This window comes from Microtus ochrogaster, unplaced genomic scaffold, assembly GCF_000317375.1.
Source record: "Microtus ochrogaster isolate Prairie Vole_2 unplaced genomic scaffold, MicOch1.0 UNK129, whole genome shotgun sequence".
Classification (NCBI taxonomy): Eukaryota; Metazoa; Chordata; class Mammalia; order Rodentia; family Cricetidae; genus Microtus; species Microtus ochrogaster.
The window spans coordinates 195,947-214,850 of NW_004949227.1; the positions used below are offsets into that span (position 1 = coordinate 195,947).

Genomic DNA, 18,904 nt, shown 5'->3' on the forward strand with positions numbered 1-18,904 from the left:
GACATGCTGAATCTTTCCCGGTAAGCCACCACCTCGTGGTGCTACACAGATTATTAGAAATGGGTTAATCAAGATGTGAGAATTAGCCGATAAGAGGCTAGAACTAACGGGCCAGGCAGTGTTTAAAAGAATACAGTTTCCATGTTATTATTTCCGGGGTTAAGCTAGCCGTGCAGGAGCCAGGTGGGACAAAAAGCAGGCCTGTTCGCCTCTCTACTACAATGACTTTCTCCACCAAATTTGCAGGTACCTACCATGGGCCAGCCAGCTTTGCCACATCCACCAGGAGAACAAAAACCCTGCAGTTGTTGACCATAAGCTGCCTGGTAACTGGGGGGTCCTGTGTCTCCTGAAGGACCAGAAAGCATTAAGTCCCCAGAAACATACAGGGCACACTGGAGAGCGCTATATGCTGGCATGCTACAAAATGCTAGTAACTGGAGAAACAAGTGAGATCCTTATTTGGAGTCTATAGTTGTTGCTGGGGGAGTTCCAGCAAAGTGGGAAAGTACTTTTGTGCTTTAGAAACCCCATTCTGGGACTTGAGAGAGTCTATTCAGTTGATAGAGTGATCCCCAGTTTGTATGAAGCCCTGGGATTGATCCCCAGCCCTTCATAAACTAGTTGTGAAATGTGCCTGTAATCTCAGTACTCAGGAGGATCGGAAAATCAGGGTCATCCCCAGATACATAGCAAATTCAAGGCCAGCCTGAGATATGTGAGACCTTATCTTTAAAAACAAAAAATGGGTTGGAGAGATGGCTTAGTGATTAAGAATACTGTCTACTACTGTCCAGATTCAATTCCCAGAAGTCACATGATAGCTCACATGTCTGTAATTTCAGCTCCCAGAGGATCTGACACCCTCTTCTGGCCTTCCTGGATACCAGACATACAAAGGATGTATAGACATACATACAAGCAAAACATCCACATACATAACATTAAAAAAAAACAGTTCGAGAGGGAGAGAGTCCACTCTAATTGCTTCTAGATGAGAATAAAGGGCAAAAGTGGAGCTAGGAGGGCTACCAGAAACTTCTGAAGGAAGTGGAGGGGGCTTGGTCAATGCTTATCCCAAGGTAGACACATTGTCCAGTGTCCTATAAAAAGAAAGAACTGACCAGGTGGTGGTGGCACACGCCTTTAATCCCAGCACACGAGAGGTAGAGGCAGGTGAATCTCTGTGAGTTCGAGGCCAGCCTGGTCTACAGAGTGAGTTCCAGGACTGGCTCCATAGCTACTGAGAAACCCTGTTTCGAAAAACCAAAAGAGAAAGAAAAGAAAAGGAGAGAGAGAGAGAGAGAGAGAGAGAGAGAGAGAGAGAGAGAGAGAGAGAGAGAACTGGTATGGATGGGGCTGGCATAGATGGAGAGGACAGCCTTTCTGCAGGGCCTGAGAGATCAGGAAAGGAGAGACAGAGCAAAGTATGGAAGGCTTAATTACTTCTTTCCCCAAGAATGGCAGATTACAGTCATCGCACCAAGGGCAAAAGTGAATAGAAGAAAGGCTTGTAGAGAAGCCCTTGCAGAGCCTGGGTGTGTCTGGGGAGTAAACCCTGCTATTGGGAGAAGTAGCATCCTAGATCTAGAAAGTGGGGATATGGTGGTTCTCCCACAACCCTCGCTCATCCCTCTCACCTCAGCCCAGGGGGTACTGAGAGTTCACACTTGGCAGGAAAAGGCAGGGGTGGCAGATTGGAACTGTTTTTGTTTTTCTTTTAAAGATGTGTTTCTATTTTATTTCCAGATGTGATTTTTCCAGCAAGCAATTAAATACAGAGGGAAAGAGAGCAGAGATAATTATAAATTAGAAAGAAGCCAGGTGCGCGGCAGGAGGCACTCCATATAGTCTTGCTGACCCCTCCTCAGTCACTGCTTGGTCAGGGTCATACAGCACTTTGTTGGTGGATCCTGCTCACTGTTCTATAAGCTGGCAGGTCTCGGGTGACCACTGTGGCCCTCATTCACAGGTCAGTCACTTTGTTCTCCACCAGGGCAGCGATTTGCTGCAGGCGGCAAGCCAGCTGCATCTTCTGGGCCATGGGGTCCTCCTCCAGGGCACTGATAATCTGTCAGGGCAATAGAGTGTAGCTGCTTGAAATCCCACACCTCTGCCCATCAGCCCAGGGCCTTCCTAGTCCTTTCTCCATCTCAACAAGGGTCGGGGTGATAAAGTAGGAACTCTCCTGGAGACCTGTCCAGGGAGGCCCTGGTGGAAGCCAAGACTACTTCCCAGACTGGGCCCTTTTCAGCACAGGATTGTTCCCTTCGTTCCCTTTATTTGGATTGGGCCACCCCCAAACCTATCCTCCCTTCAGGGAGATTCTGTGGGTCATTGTCTTAGCTACACCTCCTCCAAGTGCCTGCCCTCTTCCCCTCAAGGGTGCTCTGGCCTCACCTGGTCATAATACCTGTGGATGTGGTTGTAAAGTTCTCGAAGAGCCTCCAGACAGTGGGGAGCAGAGGTGTAGTTCTATGGGTAGTATGTTGGGGGGCAGTGAGTCTCTTATCTCAGACCTCAAGACCCAAGGCTCTCCAGTTATTCTCCCCCTAAATGTGGAGGACTAGGTCCCCTGAGCCAAGCCTCACCCCAGAGAGTTCAGCCAGAGCTGAATTCATCTCCTGATAGCTTGCTGGAGAGCTCTGATGAATGTCTGCATAGTACCTGGAGAAGTCAGCAGGGTTAAGAGCCTGTATCCCTGATCCCCAGCCCCAAAGGCTCCGATACCTACTTCTCCACCATCTGCTTGTAGCGAGGGATCTCCCGGGCATAGAGGAGTTTGTTCACTGGGGAATCCTGCTCCGAGTAGAGGAGGTGAGAGATGTAAATGGGGAGGTAGGAGAACAACCTGCACCACCATCTCCTATCTCCACGATGCCATCCCTCTCAGCACCCAGTCTCTGCACTGGGTTTCCCCCCCAAACTTTTCTTCTATTTGCCTCTGGTGCCCTGCTTATGCCCTCACCCGGCCCACTTTATGCTCCGAGACCATGCAGGAGTCGATGAAGGTCTGTGCAATGACAGCCAAGATGGCATCCTCGTTGTCTGACACCCGCACATCAAAAATGAGCTGGGGGTTCTTCAAGGCATTCACCCAGAATCGCAGCAGTAGGCTGGAGGTATAGGTCAGGTGTGGAGATGAGGCCTGGTCTGCCATTGTGGCCTCCTCCCCTCGCACTTCAGCTCCCCACTCCTCCACATAGATGTCTGTCTTGGAGCTGGGGACCTAGGTAGCAGGGAACTTAGGCTTTGTTTTCCATGGGAAGCTATCCTCACGGCACATGAGCCTGAGCTTGGACCTTCCTATTAGTAGTCCAGGCTGGAGAGTGAGAGCAGAAACTCAGGGTGATGCTGTGAAGTCTGAGTTTCTGTCTTGGACTTGCTACCCTGTCATGATGAGGACATGTCCCTCTGAAATTCAGTAGACCACCCATAGAGTGGGAAGGAGAGAGGTCAGCAGGAAAGGTACCTGTTTGTCTTCCAAATATGCAGGGTCTCTGAATCTTCTATGCCATGTTTCTCTGCCAGCTCATCCAGGAAGTCAAATAGGTACTTAACAGCAATAGGCACAGGCCGGTTCACACTAAGAATGGCCTGGAAGGTGTCATCCACAAATTTCTGCAAGGTTCCCTGCAGGCATGTCATGAGGATCATGTGAAGGCAGGATGTGAAGGGGGCTAACCCCTGCTCCATTAGAACCACACTTCCTCCTCAAGTCAGTCACAATTCCTTGTCAACTCTGCTCCATTGCCAGACTCCCCTGGCAGCACCAACCTTCATTGAAAGTAAACGGGTGAGATAAATTTCTGGAATGGCCTTGGCTCGTGCCCGTTCTCGGTCTCGTTCTTGTTCCCGGAGGCTGCTGTGCCGCACTTTGGCCCCTTCTGGCTCCTCAGTGGCTTTCACCAGGTGCCAGAGCCGAACTCCACCCTCCTCACCATCTTCCAGCATGGGGGTGTCTAAGAGCACAGAAGTTTGATCTCAGTCCAATGCTCCTGCCCTCAATATGCAACCTATGATGATGGAGCCCATACTTCTCTTGTAATGGAAAGAGCAAGGGGGAAGAAGGCGAGGGACAAGGGAGAGGTTGCTCAGGAAGTTGCTCATCCTGACATCCCATGCATCCAGAATTTCCACACCTTGGTTAAGCCTAGAGATTTGACTATCCCCCTGGCAAGAAGGGGTGGGAAACCCAAGTGAAGCACATAGCATGGCCAGGATTTCTGCTGCCCAGCCTGGTACTCTAGTGACTCTAACCCTGGACCACTCCAGCACTGCTGGTAGTCCTAGCAGATGGGCATGTCTGGACCAAAGAACTCACTCTCTCCAGAGGGGCAGCCCGTCTGGCCCAGTCTCTGGGAAATAGTACCACCATTGTGCAGCTGAGGAATGAGCACCACTGTTGCTCCATCTGGGACCTGCAGGTGGGGAATGAGAGCAAAGGGGCGCCCTGCACATGTTAATTCTGGAGACAGCCCCTGCCCCTCCACCCTGTCGGTGCTGCCCACCAGCACCTTGTAGTGTTGCAGGGTGTTTAGTCTCTTCCAGTGGTTTTGAGTCACAGAGGTCAAGTCCTCATCCGACAGGGTTAGGTGACCAGCTAGTCCTGAGCGCCACTCTAGAGGGACTCAGAGAAGCCCATAAGCCCACAGCCTGCTTCCTGAGTTCCTCATTAGCAGTGGCTGAGCAACTGCAGGTGTGCTAGGAGCAGTGGGTAAGCAGGGAGTACAGTTGGCTTTCTCACCAAGGTCTAGGGAGTGCACCGAAGGCCTCTGGGAGAAGGGGGTTCCCTTGTAGACTTGATCTAACATCTTCTCCTTGACTTGGGTTATGGTGTCTGTGTCAAGCACCCGGGCTGGCATTCGCTGCACCTCGCTGCTCTCTGCTGCTCCACAAGTCCCAGGTCCCACTAGTGCCATAAGGGTCAAAGGCCGGAACTCCACATCCTCTCGTAGCAGGTGGCTGTCATTCAGAGTCCGTTTTGCTTTGCCTGTCACAGCGTCCACAGGGCCCTTGTCCACCTGGTACTTGATGGCTCGGAAGAGCATGTACAGTGGCTCACCAGCCACTTCCTACAACCATGAACATGTGCCAGACATTAGCCACAGGGCCAGTGGACCCAGCAAAGGCCAGCAGAGGGCATAGTGGGCCTGGGAGAGGCAGTTAGCAGCCTATAGCAAGGATCTAAGCAAAGGCCAGCAAGCTAACCAGGCCCCTGAGCTGGGCCCCAAGCCCTTTTTGTCCCTGCTCAAAAGTCAGCTGGAGAAGAAACACAATGCCTTCCCTTATCCAGCACTCTCATGGATCCACTGAGCAGAGAAAAGGATCCCATGACCTGACCTTTATCTGATGGCCACCCCAAGTCTCAGCTGGGGGCCTTGGGGGATTTGGGTGGCAGTTCTAGAGACCATAAGCAGACAGAAGTTCTTAAGTGCTGGGAAGGAATGTTAAAAGCACTGCTCACCTTTAAGAAGGCATAGAGACAGATGGATAGCCAGTTGGTGAGCAGCTTCTCTACCATTGTCTCCGTCCTGTGTGAAGAAGACCCCAGGGCCTTGGTGAGGATAATCCTAAAATCCTCTCTGACCCTACTCCTGGAGTTCCTGGCTCCCAATCTCAGGGCCAGATCCCACTCAGTATATATTGGGAATGATGGGTCAGAGGTGAACCCCTGCCCCTGCCCCCATACCCAGGTCAAAGCCAACCTGCGTAACATGAGCTTGGGGTTCTTGTGTACATAATGGGCTGCTAGGTCACAAAGCAGAGTTCTCATGATGTCGGTCAAGTACTCAAGCTTGCTGTGCAGAGCCAGGGACAGCAGTGAAGCCACATGGCAGCGATCTCTCTGGGAGAAGCTTGGCTGCTCCTCCAGAGTGTGGATGAGCTAGACAGGGAGTTGGCATTCACTCCACAAAACCCCATACCCTCCCTATTTCTGTGGTTAGGTCTCTACTGGAGTCTGGCAATCCCCAGCCCCACCTCCCTACCAGCTGAGACTCCCTTGCCCTGTGGTCCCCACCATCCATGTGGTTCTCACTGTGAGAAGGAAGAGCTTGCTGTTGAGCAAATTGGAGAGCTGTGTGAGGCCCTGGCACACGGTGGCACGGCAACCCTCTTCCCCGGGCCCTTCAAGCCCCGGCTGCAGTGGGCAGCCTCCATGACCAGGGAAGAAGGCACGCTCAGCATATGTCCGGTAATCCAGAAAGGGTATCCCACTGGCCTCTAGGTCACTGGTGAGGTCTGTCATCTCAGTCATCAGGTCTGCAGGCCAGACCCATCAAGATGTGAGTTCAAGCCTGGTGGATGCCCTGTCCTCCCACCTGTACCCCCACACACCTGTGAACTCCTTGCGACACTGGTCACCCACACCAGTTTCCAGGTTCTCCAGCTGCACCAGCACCTTCTGATAGTCTCTCAGGGCCTGCTTGCTCTTGTGCCTGGATCCAGAGACCAGGCGTCAGCCACAGGCCCAGATAGACGTCTGGCCCGGGACCTGCCATGTGCTGGAGAGGAAGCAGCCTTACCTGTACATGAGTGTGAGGAGGAGCACTGCGGCAATCAGCACAGTAGCACCCAGACTCAGGCCCACCTGGGCCTCCACAGGGAAGGTGGACATCGTGGGCTCTACTTCATACTGGACAGGGCCCAGAGCCAGGCGCACATTGCCCATCTGTACCTGGGGGAGCAGGGCTCCTGAGCATGGGCCTGCTGCACAGCACACTGCTAGTCCACCAGGGACGGACTCACACTCACCACAAACTGCGGCAGGGTGCCTGAACCATTGGTCGGCTGAGGGGCGAGGTGGGGTGGCTCACAGTACAAGTGAGTAAGTGTCAGCGTCTTCACCAGGCACTCTCCATCCCCAATGTGCACCCGCACCTCCTCCTTGCTGATCCCCAGGTTGAGGCCCTCGCCCTGGGACACATAGCAGAAGCCTGAGCTTGTAGGACTCCCACCCCCATCCTCCTCAGGATGGTGAGTGCCCAGGCAGTGGCACACCTACCTCCACATCCAAGATGTGGCCTGGCTTGAGGCGGTAGGGGTGAGTGAGTCCGTCATGACTGAGTGGAACCAGGCGAGGGTTAGGCTGGTACAGAAACCCCTGGCCCCCACTAGCACTGGCAAAGTCTACTTGCATGTTGTCTAGGGCAAAGAAGACCCTCTTTGGGAGGGCCCCCTCTGGCACCGCTGGACTGTGGCACAGGAGGAGGCTAGATGAGTTGACAGAGCACAGGGTAGAGCACTGGAGGAGCAGGGGATACAGATCAGTGAGTGGTCTTGGTACCCGCCCGGTCCCCTCACCAAGCATTCCCTGGGGTTGACCCTATTCTCTGCTTGCAGTGGTAGGGGACTCACCTGTAGCACACCACTCTCAAGCTGGATACAAGCCTGGGGATCGGCAGCAGGGGCACCACAGCTCCTCCTTGGGTTTACATCCTGGCCCTGGACCCCCAAAGCCTTTACCTGGTCCTCATCCTCCAGCCACACAGACAGCAAGGGCTGCCACACAGCATCTAGGCCTATACCCCTGACTCGAATCAGTCGTCCACCCCTGTGCCAGGATACAAGTCAGAGAGTTGAGAGGATCTGGAGTAGCTCAACCCTAATACCCTCTCTTTCTAGTTCACTGCGGGATGGGTAAGTACTCACCCCCGGAAGCTGACACTAGGCTCTGCTGCCACCAGCTGGGGATTGGCAGTATATCGAAATGGGGTGGCGAGCAGTTTGCGCTCAACATGGCCAAAAACCACAAGAACTGCTGCTTCTCCTGGCTCTGCTTGGGGCATGGTGTGGCATATGATGGCTTCAGGACACACAGGCTCCTGGCTGCAGGGGAAGGGATATTCTCACTTTGGGCTCAGCCCTAGACCTGGCCCAATCCTTCAGGAAGAGAACCACTTGCTTCCCTCAGCAGGGGCAGAGGTTACTAGTACCACTTCTTTTAAAATTTCCACTGCCCCATCGTATAGGATGATCCTCCATTTGACAGTGGTCCGGCCTGGAGCAGGTGACCTGGGTTGGATACTTACATGAGGCAAGGTTGGTCACCCACAAAGGCACTGACGTTGCCTCCTGTCTGGAGGTACTGCCCATGGATGGTGAGCTGGGTGCCCCCTGACTGGGGGCCCCACTGAGGACTCAGGCTCAACAGGACAGGGTCCTGGGGAACAGAGTAGGTTGGGGTAGACACAAGGCCCATCCTCAAGGCTCCCAACTTTGACTTATTGGTTTCTTGAGTCAGGGGCTTCAGTTGACTATACCCTACTTCTTGAAGTGCTATGCCTTTCTTCCTAGTGCTTTGCCTTTTATGCCTAGGCTATCTCCCCTCTTGTATGCCCCTGCCTTTGCCATCACCTTCTCCCTCTTGAGACAGTTCACAAGTTCTAAGATCTAGGATCCAGTCACCAACTTGGGGTACTTCAGCAAAACTTGCTTTAACCTCATACGTTCACCCTGGGCTTTCTCCTCCACAGTAGTCCAACCATGTGCCAAGGGCTCAGGCTAGCTTCTGGGGGTATCCCTACTTTCTCCACATCCTTTTCCAGGGCTGCAACAAGTTTGCATGCCCTTCACCCTGGGTGTCTGCTGTTCTTGCTTCCACTCTGCCTACCTGCCTCCTGGACAGCTGCCAGGGACAGTGTCCCTGTCATCACAACACTGCTCCCAGCTTGCTCTCCACTGAGATCATGCAGTTTCCTTCTTGGACACAGCAGCAGCGCTTCCTGCTGCTCTTGGATCTCCTTTGACATCTTTTTAAAAAAGATGTATTTACTATGTATACAGTGTTCTGCCTGCATATATGCCTGCACACCAGAAGACATGTGTATCTCATTATAGGTGGTTGTGAGCCATCATGTGGTTTTTTTGAAATTGAACTCATGACCTCTAGAAGAGCAGCCAGCACTCTTAATCTCTGAGATATCTCTCCAGCCCCTAGTTTGACATCTATACATAGTCCTTCTCCCCTCCATATTAGGACCATCTTAGAGCAGTTACTGACCTGGTAGACAAAGTACTGGGTTGAGATTCCAGGAGGACGACTCTTAATGGTGACTTGGACAGGCCCAGCAGTGCCATTGGGAGCAGGAGATGTTATACACACAATCCTGGTGGATCAAGGTCCAGTCGCTGGCTCAGGCCCTGGGGAGCCGGTCAGGGGCTGCCTGGCCTGCTCTTCCTCTATCTTTAATTTCCTTTTTGTGCTCTGACTCAGGCCCTCACATGTCTTGACTGCAAGCCTCCCCTCTGTCTGAGTAACCAGTTTCTGAAGGCCTACTCCAGAGAGCATCCCTCCCTACCCTCTACACCCTGTTGAAGCGCCTCACCGAGCAGAGATGCGGTAGAGAGAAGGGTCGGGGTTGCAGGGCTGGCCAGCCACAGTCACAGCATTTTGCACATCATGAAAGGCCTGGCCCAGGTTGGAACCTAGGATGGTAATAGCCAAGCCACCTTCTGGGGGACCAGTCAGGGGTTCAATCTGTAGCAGAGAAGGATGGTAGATAGGATACCCCATACCCACGTCCCACTCTGCAGGGGTGGTGCCCAGTCAGCCAACTACTAGAAAATGTCTAGACCAAACTACTAGGTACTGGGAGTCCTGTAGGGATAGCCCAGCCCATTAGGGGGCGTGTTCGCCTCTGGCTAATGTTTACATATAAATCTGGCAGGCGTGAAGCTCTCTTTTTTTGTCTTTCCTGATCACAGCTGGATCCTTGGTGTTGTAAGGTATCCCTTCATTAAAATTTGCTGTTTCTTATTAAGTTAGCCTGGTTATTACGCCAATTACAGTTTGGTGCCCAACTTGGGGAAAAAAGGGGTGGATTAACTGGTTTGATGGGATGATTGGTATTTGTGAATTACTGTTTTTAGAAAATTGTATTGGTACTGTTTCTTGTATATTGATATATTAAATATTGAATGTGAGTGTTCCTACCTCTATTTTTGTATAAGAGTATGCTTATAACTTTGTCTATATTGTATTGATACATTTACCCTATTACAATGTACATTTCTACCTCTGATATTATTTATATAATAACATTGTTTACATTTGATATGTAATGACATTGTTTACAGTTGAAGATCATTGTCTTCATATATTGCACAGTTGTTTATTCTCTTAGTCTTCAAGTTAGATAGGTATTGAGAATTAATCAGGTCTTTTAGATACATAGAGATTATATTTAGTATAGATAGTATAATCTTCAGCCTCTTCGAAGAGCTGTAGAAAATGGCCTCTAATCTAACCTAAAATTCTGTGCCAACGAGACACAATCACTCCTGACAACACCACTCTACTCCCGAGAGAACATTGAACACCAAAGACCCTCCACTGGGAGCTTGTCTTCTTGGCAAAACTGGCCTTTGGGTTAAGAAAAGTACATACCTCAACTACTGACAAAGATACAAAATATCCATAAGTGGATAAAACAGGATTGTCTTATCTTGCCAAGACAGGGTAGGATAGTTCTAAGAAAGTTCCTTGCCTTTAATAATGGTATGTCAGTTATGTTAGGCCTTAGCCAAAGTTGGTTGACTCAACATTGCAAACGAGACTTTGGATGATTGCCCAGGTAGTCAGTTGTCTCTGTCATTTGTTGTACATTTTGGATATCTCTCGTTTGTTAAGTAATATTAATTCCCTTCTCAGATCTTTGACGGAGTTAAAGATTATATAATTGTAGTTACTCTCTACATTATTTAGACTCCTTGAAATAGAATGTTTAGCAAAACTTTTGTTCTCAATATTGTTTGTTATATTTATTATTTGTTACTATTGTATATAGTTGTATTTGGTTTAGTTCTGTCTTATTTAGACAAAAGGGGGAGAGTCCGAGGCAAGCAGCTTGACATGGGGGAGTATTGGACAGTGGAGGCAGGGACCTTGGGGAGTGGAAGCCAGGAGCTACAGAGGGGAGAGTCTCACCACATCAATGGTGGGTGTAGGGCATAGCTGTTCCACAGCATCTGGTGGGCACAGTGGCCCATAGCGGCAGGAAGGCTGGCCATCACCACACCACAGACAGCTTAGGCTTCCATTGGCTGCCTGGCAATGGCTGCAGTCAGGGTGACCCACGGCACAGTCATACAGAGTCACTGGGGAAAGTGGGGCAACATGTTGAGCCACTGCCCATGAGTCTCATATCCTGCCCCCCACCTACCTTGTCACTTCAGGGCTCACCATGAAGATCATGGGCATTGTCCAGCCGCTGGATGTCACCTCTGGTTACATAGATGGGCACTGGGAGCTCCCGCTGGGACATAGACAGGTGGAACTATGGACAGAGGGTAGGATCAGGCTTGACTCCCCGGCTTGGGACATCTCTGCCTCCTACTTTGTCCAGAGCACCTCCTTAGAATGGGCATGATTGTCCTCTACATCTCTAAGCAGAGAGACAGAGTCTGCAGGCACCCTGCTCCCTGATACATGCCCAGGGCACCCAACACAGAGTGGGTTTTTGTAAGTAAAAGTAAGAGGAAGAGGGACTAAGCAGAGGTGGGGGTGTGTGTGGGTGTGGGTGTGTTTGAGTGGAGTGGAGCTGCCTAAAACATCAAGCAGCCTTTTACCTGCTGAGCCTGGCAATGAATGAGGCCAGAGTCCCTGGATATTTCCTCTAGGGAGGCAGGTAGCTTCTGCAGTTTTCCCGGCAGCTCTAGCCAGCAGTAGTATAAGGCAGGCAGACCCTGAAAGATGCAGATGCCATAACGTCAGGCTGTAAACACTGTCTACTCTCCCCTCATTTATGTCCTCATTCACCTGACTACTCACTCGAAAATAGTGAAGGTTCTGAATGTGCAGGGCTAAATGGCTCTCCCAGCCCACGGGCACCAACTGAGGACTTGCTAGGCCCTCAACCTGGGGACAAGCCCCTGGGCCACGAACCTGGATGTCCACCTAGGGAAAGGACAGCTTTAGCCCTTCAAAATTGCATGGGATCACTCCTGGGTGGGTCTGATCCCGTCCTGCTGGGATGGCGTTCTGGGATGATCAGGTGCAAAGAGTTTGCATATTGGTCATACCAACCTCCTGGGCACTGTAGACAGTCTTCTCACCCTCTGGGCAGTGCTCTCCATATACACAGCGGCTGCTCTGGGGGCACCAGTGGCAATGCCACAGGCTGCCCACGCAAGTACGACACCTGGAGGGGTAGGGATCTCAGGCTGTATACCATCTGGGATTTCCACCCTTACCCATCAAGAGTCAGATCCAGGAACTCACGGGGCAGCCACTTCCAAGGCCTGGACAGCACTGCAGTCATAGAAGGAGAAGGTGGTGACAGCTACAACCACATCCTCAAACATCAGGGCCAGAGGCAAGGTGACATGATCTGCAAGGGGACAGTGGTGGCAGAGAAGGTCTTGTAGCTCCTGCCTGCTCCAGTTCCACCCTAGTATCCTACTCAAAGGTCCACTCACCTGAGCCTGGAGGGTTAGGTGGCACCTGATCTCCAGGAGGGGTGACACAGACCACATGGGGCCCTTCCACCTGAGCAAGACTGTCATAGTCCCCAAAAGAACAATGGAAGTATTCATCCATAGCCAGGGTGGGCAGCCGGGGAACAGACAGAGTGACCTATGACACATGAGAGGGAAACAGAGTGGTACAAGTGGACAGGAAGCAGCTAAGATGGCGTTTCCACAGACAATGGCCACACTGGCTGAAAGACCAGCAGGGTAAGTGCCTCCTCACCTGGCCCTGTTCCTGGCGTGGGTGCTGGGCTGGTAGCAGGCTCTGGATGTGAAGGCAGTAGTTGTCTTCATAGCTCCACAGCCACTGGTTTGGCTGGGCTGCCCGTCCACACTCGCCCCTCCGAGTACACCTGCCAGGCAGGAGCCCATTGGTTCACCAAGTGAGTCTCAGGCTTCCTGGCATGGGGTTTGGAGGATGCTGGCTGGAGCACAGTAAGGAGGAGGCGTGAAGGGAACATAGGACTTCATGGCTAGGGTGCAGGCTTTAGCTTTAACTGGGAGTAAGAGGAAAACACTTCCTTCCTTTCTCCCTCTTTCCCTCTCTTCCAGCAATGGCCATGTCTCCCATGTTGGCCTCAAACTTTACTATGTAGCTGAAGATGACCTTGAGTTTCTTTCTTTCTTTCTTTTTTTCTTTCTTTCTTTCTTTCTTTCTTTCTTTCTTTCTTTCTTTCTTTCTTTCTTTCTTCTTTCCTTCCTTTCTTTTCTTTTCTTTTTGTTTTTTTGAGACAGGGTTTCTCTGTATAGCTTTGGAGCCTGTCCTGGAACTCAGTCTTGTAGACCAGGCTGGCCTCCATCTCACAGAGATCTGCCTGCCTCTGCCTCTGCGCTGCCACCACCCAGCTGACCTTGAATTTCTAATCTTCCTGCCTCTATCTCCCAAGTGCTGGGATTATAGGTATATACCACCAGGCCTAGCTTATATGTGCTAGGGGTTGAACCCAGAGTTTTGTGCGTGCTAGGCAAACACTCTCCTAACTGAGCTGTATTCCTGGCCCACATTTCAGGTTTACATGAATGAGTTCTGGGCTGATAGCTCAGGATGGAGGAAAGCTGGAGTGAACCAAGGAACACCAGCAGCAAGTCACAGGTCCTGGGAAGGGTGTCAGTGGCCTGGCCTGAGGTAAGATTACTAGAATGAGAGGTGAACGGTGACCCAATGAACTGAGATGGGATTAGGGACCCCAGCAACACTGAGCCAAGTTTGCACACCCTACAGTTGCTTCTGTGGACAGCTTCCTGACTCCCAGCACCTGTTGGTTCAAGTCTGTGCTCATGCTTACCTGCCCTGAAGGATGCACCAGCCACACAGTGGGTCCTTAGCCTGGAGACAGGTGGAGCAGTTGGGGAATTGAGGACAGGCTGCCACAAGAATCCGATCCACCTGAATGGGCAGTGAGAGAGAAATAAAGATGGGTTACAAAGACTCAGGTCACTTAGAGACATTCCACTCAATCTCAGAGACAGGCCTTACCTGCTGGGCAGTCAGCACATAGAGGTGGTCTCCACTACTGTCTACCAGCAGGTCAGGCATGATGGCTGAGCCTGGGGACCCCACTTGCTGGGAATGGTATATCTGGCCTTGCGAACTGTTTAGGAAGACCTGGACAGGAGTGCAAAGATAGGACTGGGCAGCTCTGCCAAACCAAGGCCAGCTCTCTTGATGGCTTAATGCTGGCCACTGAAGGCACATGCTTTCCTGTCTCCTTTATAGAAACATAAAGACTGTCTGGAAGTAGCCTGTTCTCCAGAGTCAGATGCCCCTCCTGCTAGGCCATCAAGATATAGCCATGCCACTTTATCTCATTCAGGGCCCTCAAGGTTAAGCCACTCTTTAGGAACTAACAAGGCTGGGGCAGCAAAAGGTCCCTGGCTGAGGTTCTTGAATATCCGGCCATTCTGCCACATAAGAAGGCAGCTATAGAGACAAAAAGTTCACTGGGAAACAGGGTTTGTTTTAGAGAGACTCCTGAATCCAGGCTACTTCTGAGCATCAGGTCCTCTGGGCCTGTTTACATATCGTCTCCACTCCCCTTCAGCACCAACCCCATTGGTTAGAGAAGGCACAGTTGCCTGGGGGACTAGAGCAGGACGTGGATCCTACCAGATGTCCAGGTTCAATGAAGCCTTCTGACCCACCAGTGGGGCACAGCTGAGCGTGTCCTGAGCCACAAATGGCAGGGCCACCTGGACAAGCAGCAAAGCCAGGCGCAGCCTGCAAGTGTAGAGGTCATCCAAGAACACCCCCATGGGTCAGGATCTCACCTTATGTAGCTGGCCCTGGGTGTCTCCCAAGAAGGCTATTGTGTGCCCATCTGCCTGGAGAGCAGCCACTGCACTGATGGGCTGGCCCAGCTGCAGTAGAGGCTGGGCCTCCACGGCTTGATGGCCTGCGATGGGGCTGGGGGTGTGTTCATCACCACAGGGATATGACTCAGGGGAGTCCTGGATAGGCAAGGCATAGAGAATCAATACCCAGAAGCACTGGGCAGGCCCTCCCCTAGGAGCAGACAATATCCCACAGTCAGTAAGATAGGAGTTGGGAGGAATCAGGGACCAGAGCATCCTGGCCAGTATGGTCTGGAAGGCTGGTCCCCAAGCATCACAACATCACAATTTGCCCACAGAGGAAGAGAGATAGAAAGAAACAGGCTGAGAGCATGTGGGAGCTTGGAGACAAAGCCCTCTACTACCTATTGATATACCTAGCTAAAAGGTTAACCAGGAGCTATTCCTGGAGAGCACCCATGTCCCATATCACAGAGGAAGAACACTGGCAGGGCAGAGCAAGGAAAAGAAAGTGAAGACAGAACCCCTTGTCAATATTTGGGAGCCAGGTTCTCATCACTCACAGGAGGCAGAGTAACGCAGCGGGATGTGACACCATACTCCACAGTGGCTTCTTCCATGCCACTGGGCCCCTGACCACCAGTGGTATAACAAAGTCGCCTGGCCTGTTCCATACTCTTGTCCAGGTCAGCTAAGGGAAAGGCACATAGGGCTGACTGTGCCTGACTTATGCCTGCTGCAAATGCACCTAGCAATGTGTCCGGAGAAAGGAAGGCAGCTTGAATAAGGCCCTGGCCATGGCAGGCAAGGGGCACTTCCACATAGGAGTAAAGGTTGACATCTCCAAGGCAGACGCGAGCTACATAGGAGTGATACTCAGCCTGGGCCCGGGCCCCACGGCGACGGAAGACAAAGTAGGCAGAGTGGGCATCAGAAAAAGCCCCCACATAGCTATTGTTATAGTCTGAGAAGTCTCCCACCACGAGTCGTCCCAGACCTTCGCTGGAGAAAGGCTGTGGCCCAGCCATCTGGCGCACAGTTAGGGGCGGTACCCCGGCTGACAGCTTGCCTGCCAGGCCCCTGGCTACCAGCAGGAGGTCTTGGCCTGGCAAGGACACCACTAGGCCCACTGTGGTTACTCCGGGGGTATTGGCAGCCACAAACTGCCCATCACCAGGGTCTTCAGCCTGGTACAGCACCTGAGCCACATCCCCAAGGCTCCGCTTCTCACATACACCTTGCCTCACTTGCCCACAAGCCACCAGCTCTTTGGCCCTGCTGCTCACCAGCAAGAGTTGGTTGGCATTATCAGTGAGCTGGGCCTGTGGGCACTCAGCCAAGTCACGGAAAGGCACGCAGTCAGGACTGTCAATGACAGGGCCAGTGACAGCCACAGCCTCCATCTTCAGCTCAGGGCTGAGCTGGAAGAGATGATTCACCGCACCCACGTAGAGTGTGCCCTGGCCTGGTGCCAGCACCAGGTGGTTGAAGCTGGTGTTGGGTACAGAGAAGCGATGGGCTCTGGTTAAGGGCAGCAGCAGCAGGAACAGCAGCAGAAGGTGGAGGGTGAAGAGAGGCCAGGGAGCCATCACAGGAACCTGGAGGAAGTCAGCCAGCATGAGACCTGATGGGAGAATGCTGAAGGTACTCCATTCCCCGACAGACAGAAGCAGGCAAGGGAGAGAATAAGAACTAAACTGTGGGGGAGGGAGGATAGAGGAGGAGGGGGCTCAGAGAGAGACAGTCAGGGAGAGGACAGAAAGGACAAAGGAAGTGTCCTAGATCTGGAGAAAGAGACAGGATGGGGATGAGGGTATACAAGGAAAGAATTCTTTTATCTTCTGCTTTATAGGCATGTGGAGTATAAAGGGGATAAGTCCTGAGAAGCCACGTGGCCATGGTAGAGGAACTCTGAGTGACAGAGAGGCAGGAAAGGGGAGGGACATGGGGGAAGAAAACCACATCTACCGGGCAACTGTATGGTCACCCAGACAAAGAAAGGCGATATGGGGAGAAGAGGAGCCAGGCAATCATGCGTCAATGGAGGATAAAGAGAAAACCCATCCTAGGCAGTCAGAATCAGCTCCATGGAAGGACCTTAACTAGCTCAATGACACAGTCAATGAGAGCTTTGGCTTCTGGTTAAGATGCAATCAGGTACACTGACTCCCAAAACAGTAACGAACAGGTGGACAGGAACAGGGCCTTAGACCACCACTAGGTGGCCCATGTAGGGGTGGTAGAAGAACTTCCAGCCAACCTGGAGGGTGCTGGGGAACTCTGGGGCACCAGGAGTCAGCTCAGGGTACCAGAGTGAAGGACCCCAGCAGCTAGAGTCTGTGGAGCCCTAGCTCCAGCAGGGTCCTCAGTGTAGGAGCGCTGATGAGGAGAGCCATGAGAGAAAGGTCAGAGAGAGCTTGACTGAAGTAGAGGACAGGGAGTAGGGAAACAGGACAGAAGTAGCCCCAGTTGTGAGTGGAGGGGACCCTGAGTCTAAGACACTGAGGGCAAGGACCAGCTCCCAGGTCCCCTCCAACCCAATATCAGGCAGTAGCAGTCATTGACCAACTGCCTAACTAGGTGACATTCAGACAGATTTGACCCTGAGTAGAGCTCCAGAAAGAGGGACAGGGCTGGTGACATATCCTGAACTGAGCTGGGATCTGTACAGCTAGCTAGTCATGGGTATGTGCCAGCCAGAAGCCACATATTGCCATTCAAAAAGATCCCAGGTCCCCTTATCTTGACAACACAGATAGGAAAGACCATTTCCTCTAGTGTCTATGTGTCCCTGTGACAGAGTTGAGTGTGTGTAATGGGGAAGATGAGGTTGTTACCCAAGAAGGCAAAGGATATGAAAGCTCCCTGCAAGGCTGCCCTATGCCTAGGCTGGGCAAACTTATCCCTTTCTGCATCTCTCAGTGACATCTTTGGGGACACAGGACCCAGACACTTACCACCACTACGGAGTGCAGAAATGGGGTCTCCTCACATCAGCTGCTTCAGAGTAGTGGCGATGGGCACAAGATGGTTGTGGGGGTCATTGTCCTGAGTGGGAGGGATACAGTCCCATTCACGCTGGTCCTGGGGGAGGAAGGAGACAGAGGAGGGGGCAAGGGCCTGGCGACCAGGCTCCACCACAGCTGGGAGCTTTGTCAATAGTGGCCTGGCCAAGGCAGCCCTGCCTCCACCCCAACAATGCCCCCTCTGTCCAGAGGCACAGGCCAGGGATCTGCTATCTGGTGCTCTTACCCCCACTAGGGCTGTTCTAGCCAGGGAGCTCCCTGCCACTCCCCATCTCCAGGGAGACACCCCCTGGGATGTAGAGACAAAGGGACAGGGTTTCCTTGAGTCAGTTCTCCCCATGTGGCCCACAACTCTTGTGCCAATGCACAGTGCTCCCCCCCCAAGTTTCCCCGTGTCCCTGTAAAGAACACAGGGTAGCCCTTAAGCCCCCACCACAGGGCCAAAGGCGCTGAGCCCCTGAAATGCCAGGCTTGGCCTCGGTAGCCTTGGTACTGGATGAAGTGCCAGTTCCAGCTGTCAATGCCTGCCTTTGTCCAGGCTAAGGCAGAGGAGGCAATGACAAAGACAGCCCATGAAGAAGACCTTCTCCCCCGCCTCCTGGCCTGAAAGAAGATTGTCCCCACCCAGCCCTACCCCCAGGACTGGCAAACTTGTGCCAGTTACAGTGTGGTAGAGGGGAAAGCCAACAGAGGATGATGAATGGGAGGGCTGAGGCAGAGGGACCACAGGGGACTTTGCCAGAATTGAGCCCTGGCTTCAGACATGGGACTGGAAGGTTCTCCTGGGGAGGACCTTTCCCCGAAGGAGGGAAGAGAGTGGCAGTAGCAGGTGGCTCCCCTGCTGCTCTCGTAAGGCAACTTTGGGACCAGCTAACTTTAAGACCCACAGTACAGGGACATATTTACTCAGCTTAAGGGTTTTGCTACTCCTATAGCTCACAGTCACGTGGCAACAAGCTTTAGGGTGAAGTGGCAGGTGGCTGTTGCCATCTGGCAGAACCACTTGGTTGGCTGTGGGGGTGGGGAGCCAAGCAGGCAGCCTCCTTATATAGCACCCATTCTGGGCTAGTGCCTGCTCTCTCATCTTGGGTCAGAAGTCCTGGTTCTCTCTGTTC

The 18,904-nt window shown here is 52.3% G+C and overlaps 1 protein-coding gene across 3 annotated transcripts; it reads right to left on the reverse strand.

Moving 5' to 3' along the window:
- Positions 1-1,475: 1,475 nt before the first annotated feature.
- On the reverse strand, positions 1,476-18,040 carry Plxnb3 (plexin B3). 3 transcript variants are annotated; one of them, XM_026778343.1, is made up of 36 exons: positions 18,016-18,040; positions 17,721-17,847; positions 15,327-16,387; positions 14,740-14,919; positions 13,949-14,077; positions 13,758-13,858; positions 12,695-12,824; positions 12,421-12,577; positions 12,224-12,332; positions 12,029-12,143; positions 11,774-11,899; positions 11,572-11,688; positions 11,186-11,279; positions 10,931-11,100; positions 9,330-9,481; positions 9,005-9,110; positions 8,034-8,164; positions 7,654-7,830; positions 7,360-7,555; positions 7,007-7,246; positions 6,757-6,918; positions 6,528-6,679; positions 6,340-6,440; positions 6,041-6,264; positions 5,709-5,887; positions 5,468-5,534; positions 4,748-5,075; positions 4,518-4,621; positions 4,325-4,421; positions 3,778-3,962; positions 3,473-3,633; positions 2,969-3,116; positions 2,735-2,799; positions 2,592-2,667; positions 2,401-2,475; positions 1,476-2,071 (listed from the first exon to the last, which is right to left on the reverse strand). In XM_026778343.1, the coding sequence occupies exons 3-36, from the start codon at positions 16,380-16,382 to the stop codon at positions 1,967-1,969; spliced, it is 5,715 nt and encodes a 1,904-aa protein (XP_026634144.1). In that variant the 5' UTR covers positions 16,383-16,387; positions 17,721-17,847; positions 18,016-18,040; the 3' UTR covers positions 1,476-1,966. The 3 variants fall into 3 exon arrangements, with proteins under 3 accessions (XP_026634144.1, XP_026634145.1, XP_005371864.1); XM_026778344.1 differs by lacking the exon at positions 18,016-18,040 and having other exon boundaries at positions 15,327-16,361; positions 17,721-17,922; XM_005371807.3 differs by lacking the exon at positions 18,016-18,040 and having other exon boundaries at positions 17,721-17,922.
- Between the last annotated feature and the right edge of the window lie 864 nt (positions 18,041-18,904).

Bases quoted from the DNA above. Each gene is read 5' to 3' on its own strand.
- Plxnb3 (XM_026778343.1), bottom strand. From the start codon at position 16,382: ATGCTGGCTGACTTCCTCCAGGTTCCTGTGATGGCTCCCTGGCCTCTC. The intron at 13,859-13,948 runs GTAAGGCCTGTC...CTGCCCATTCAG, and splicing joins ATGTGCTGACTGCCCAGCAG to GTGGATCGGATTCTTGTGGC. The intron at 8,165-9,004 runs GTCAGTAACTGC...TCTGTTCCCCAG, and splicing joins CCCAGTACTTTGTCTACCAG to GACCCTGTCCTGTTGAGCCT.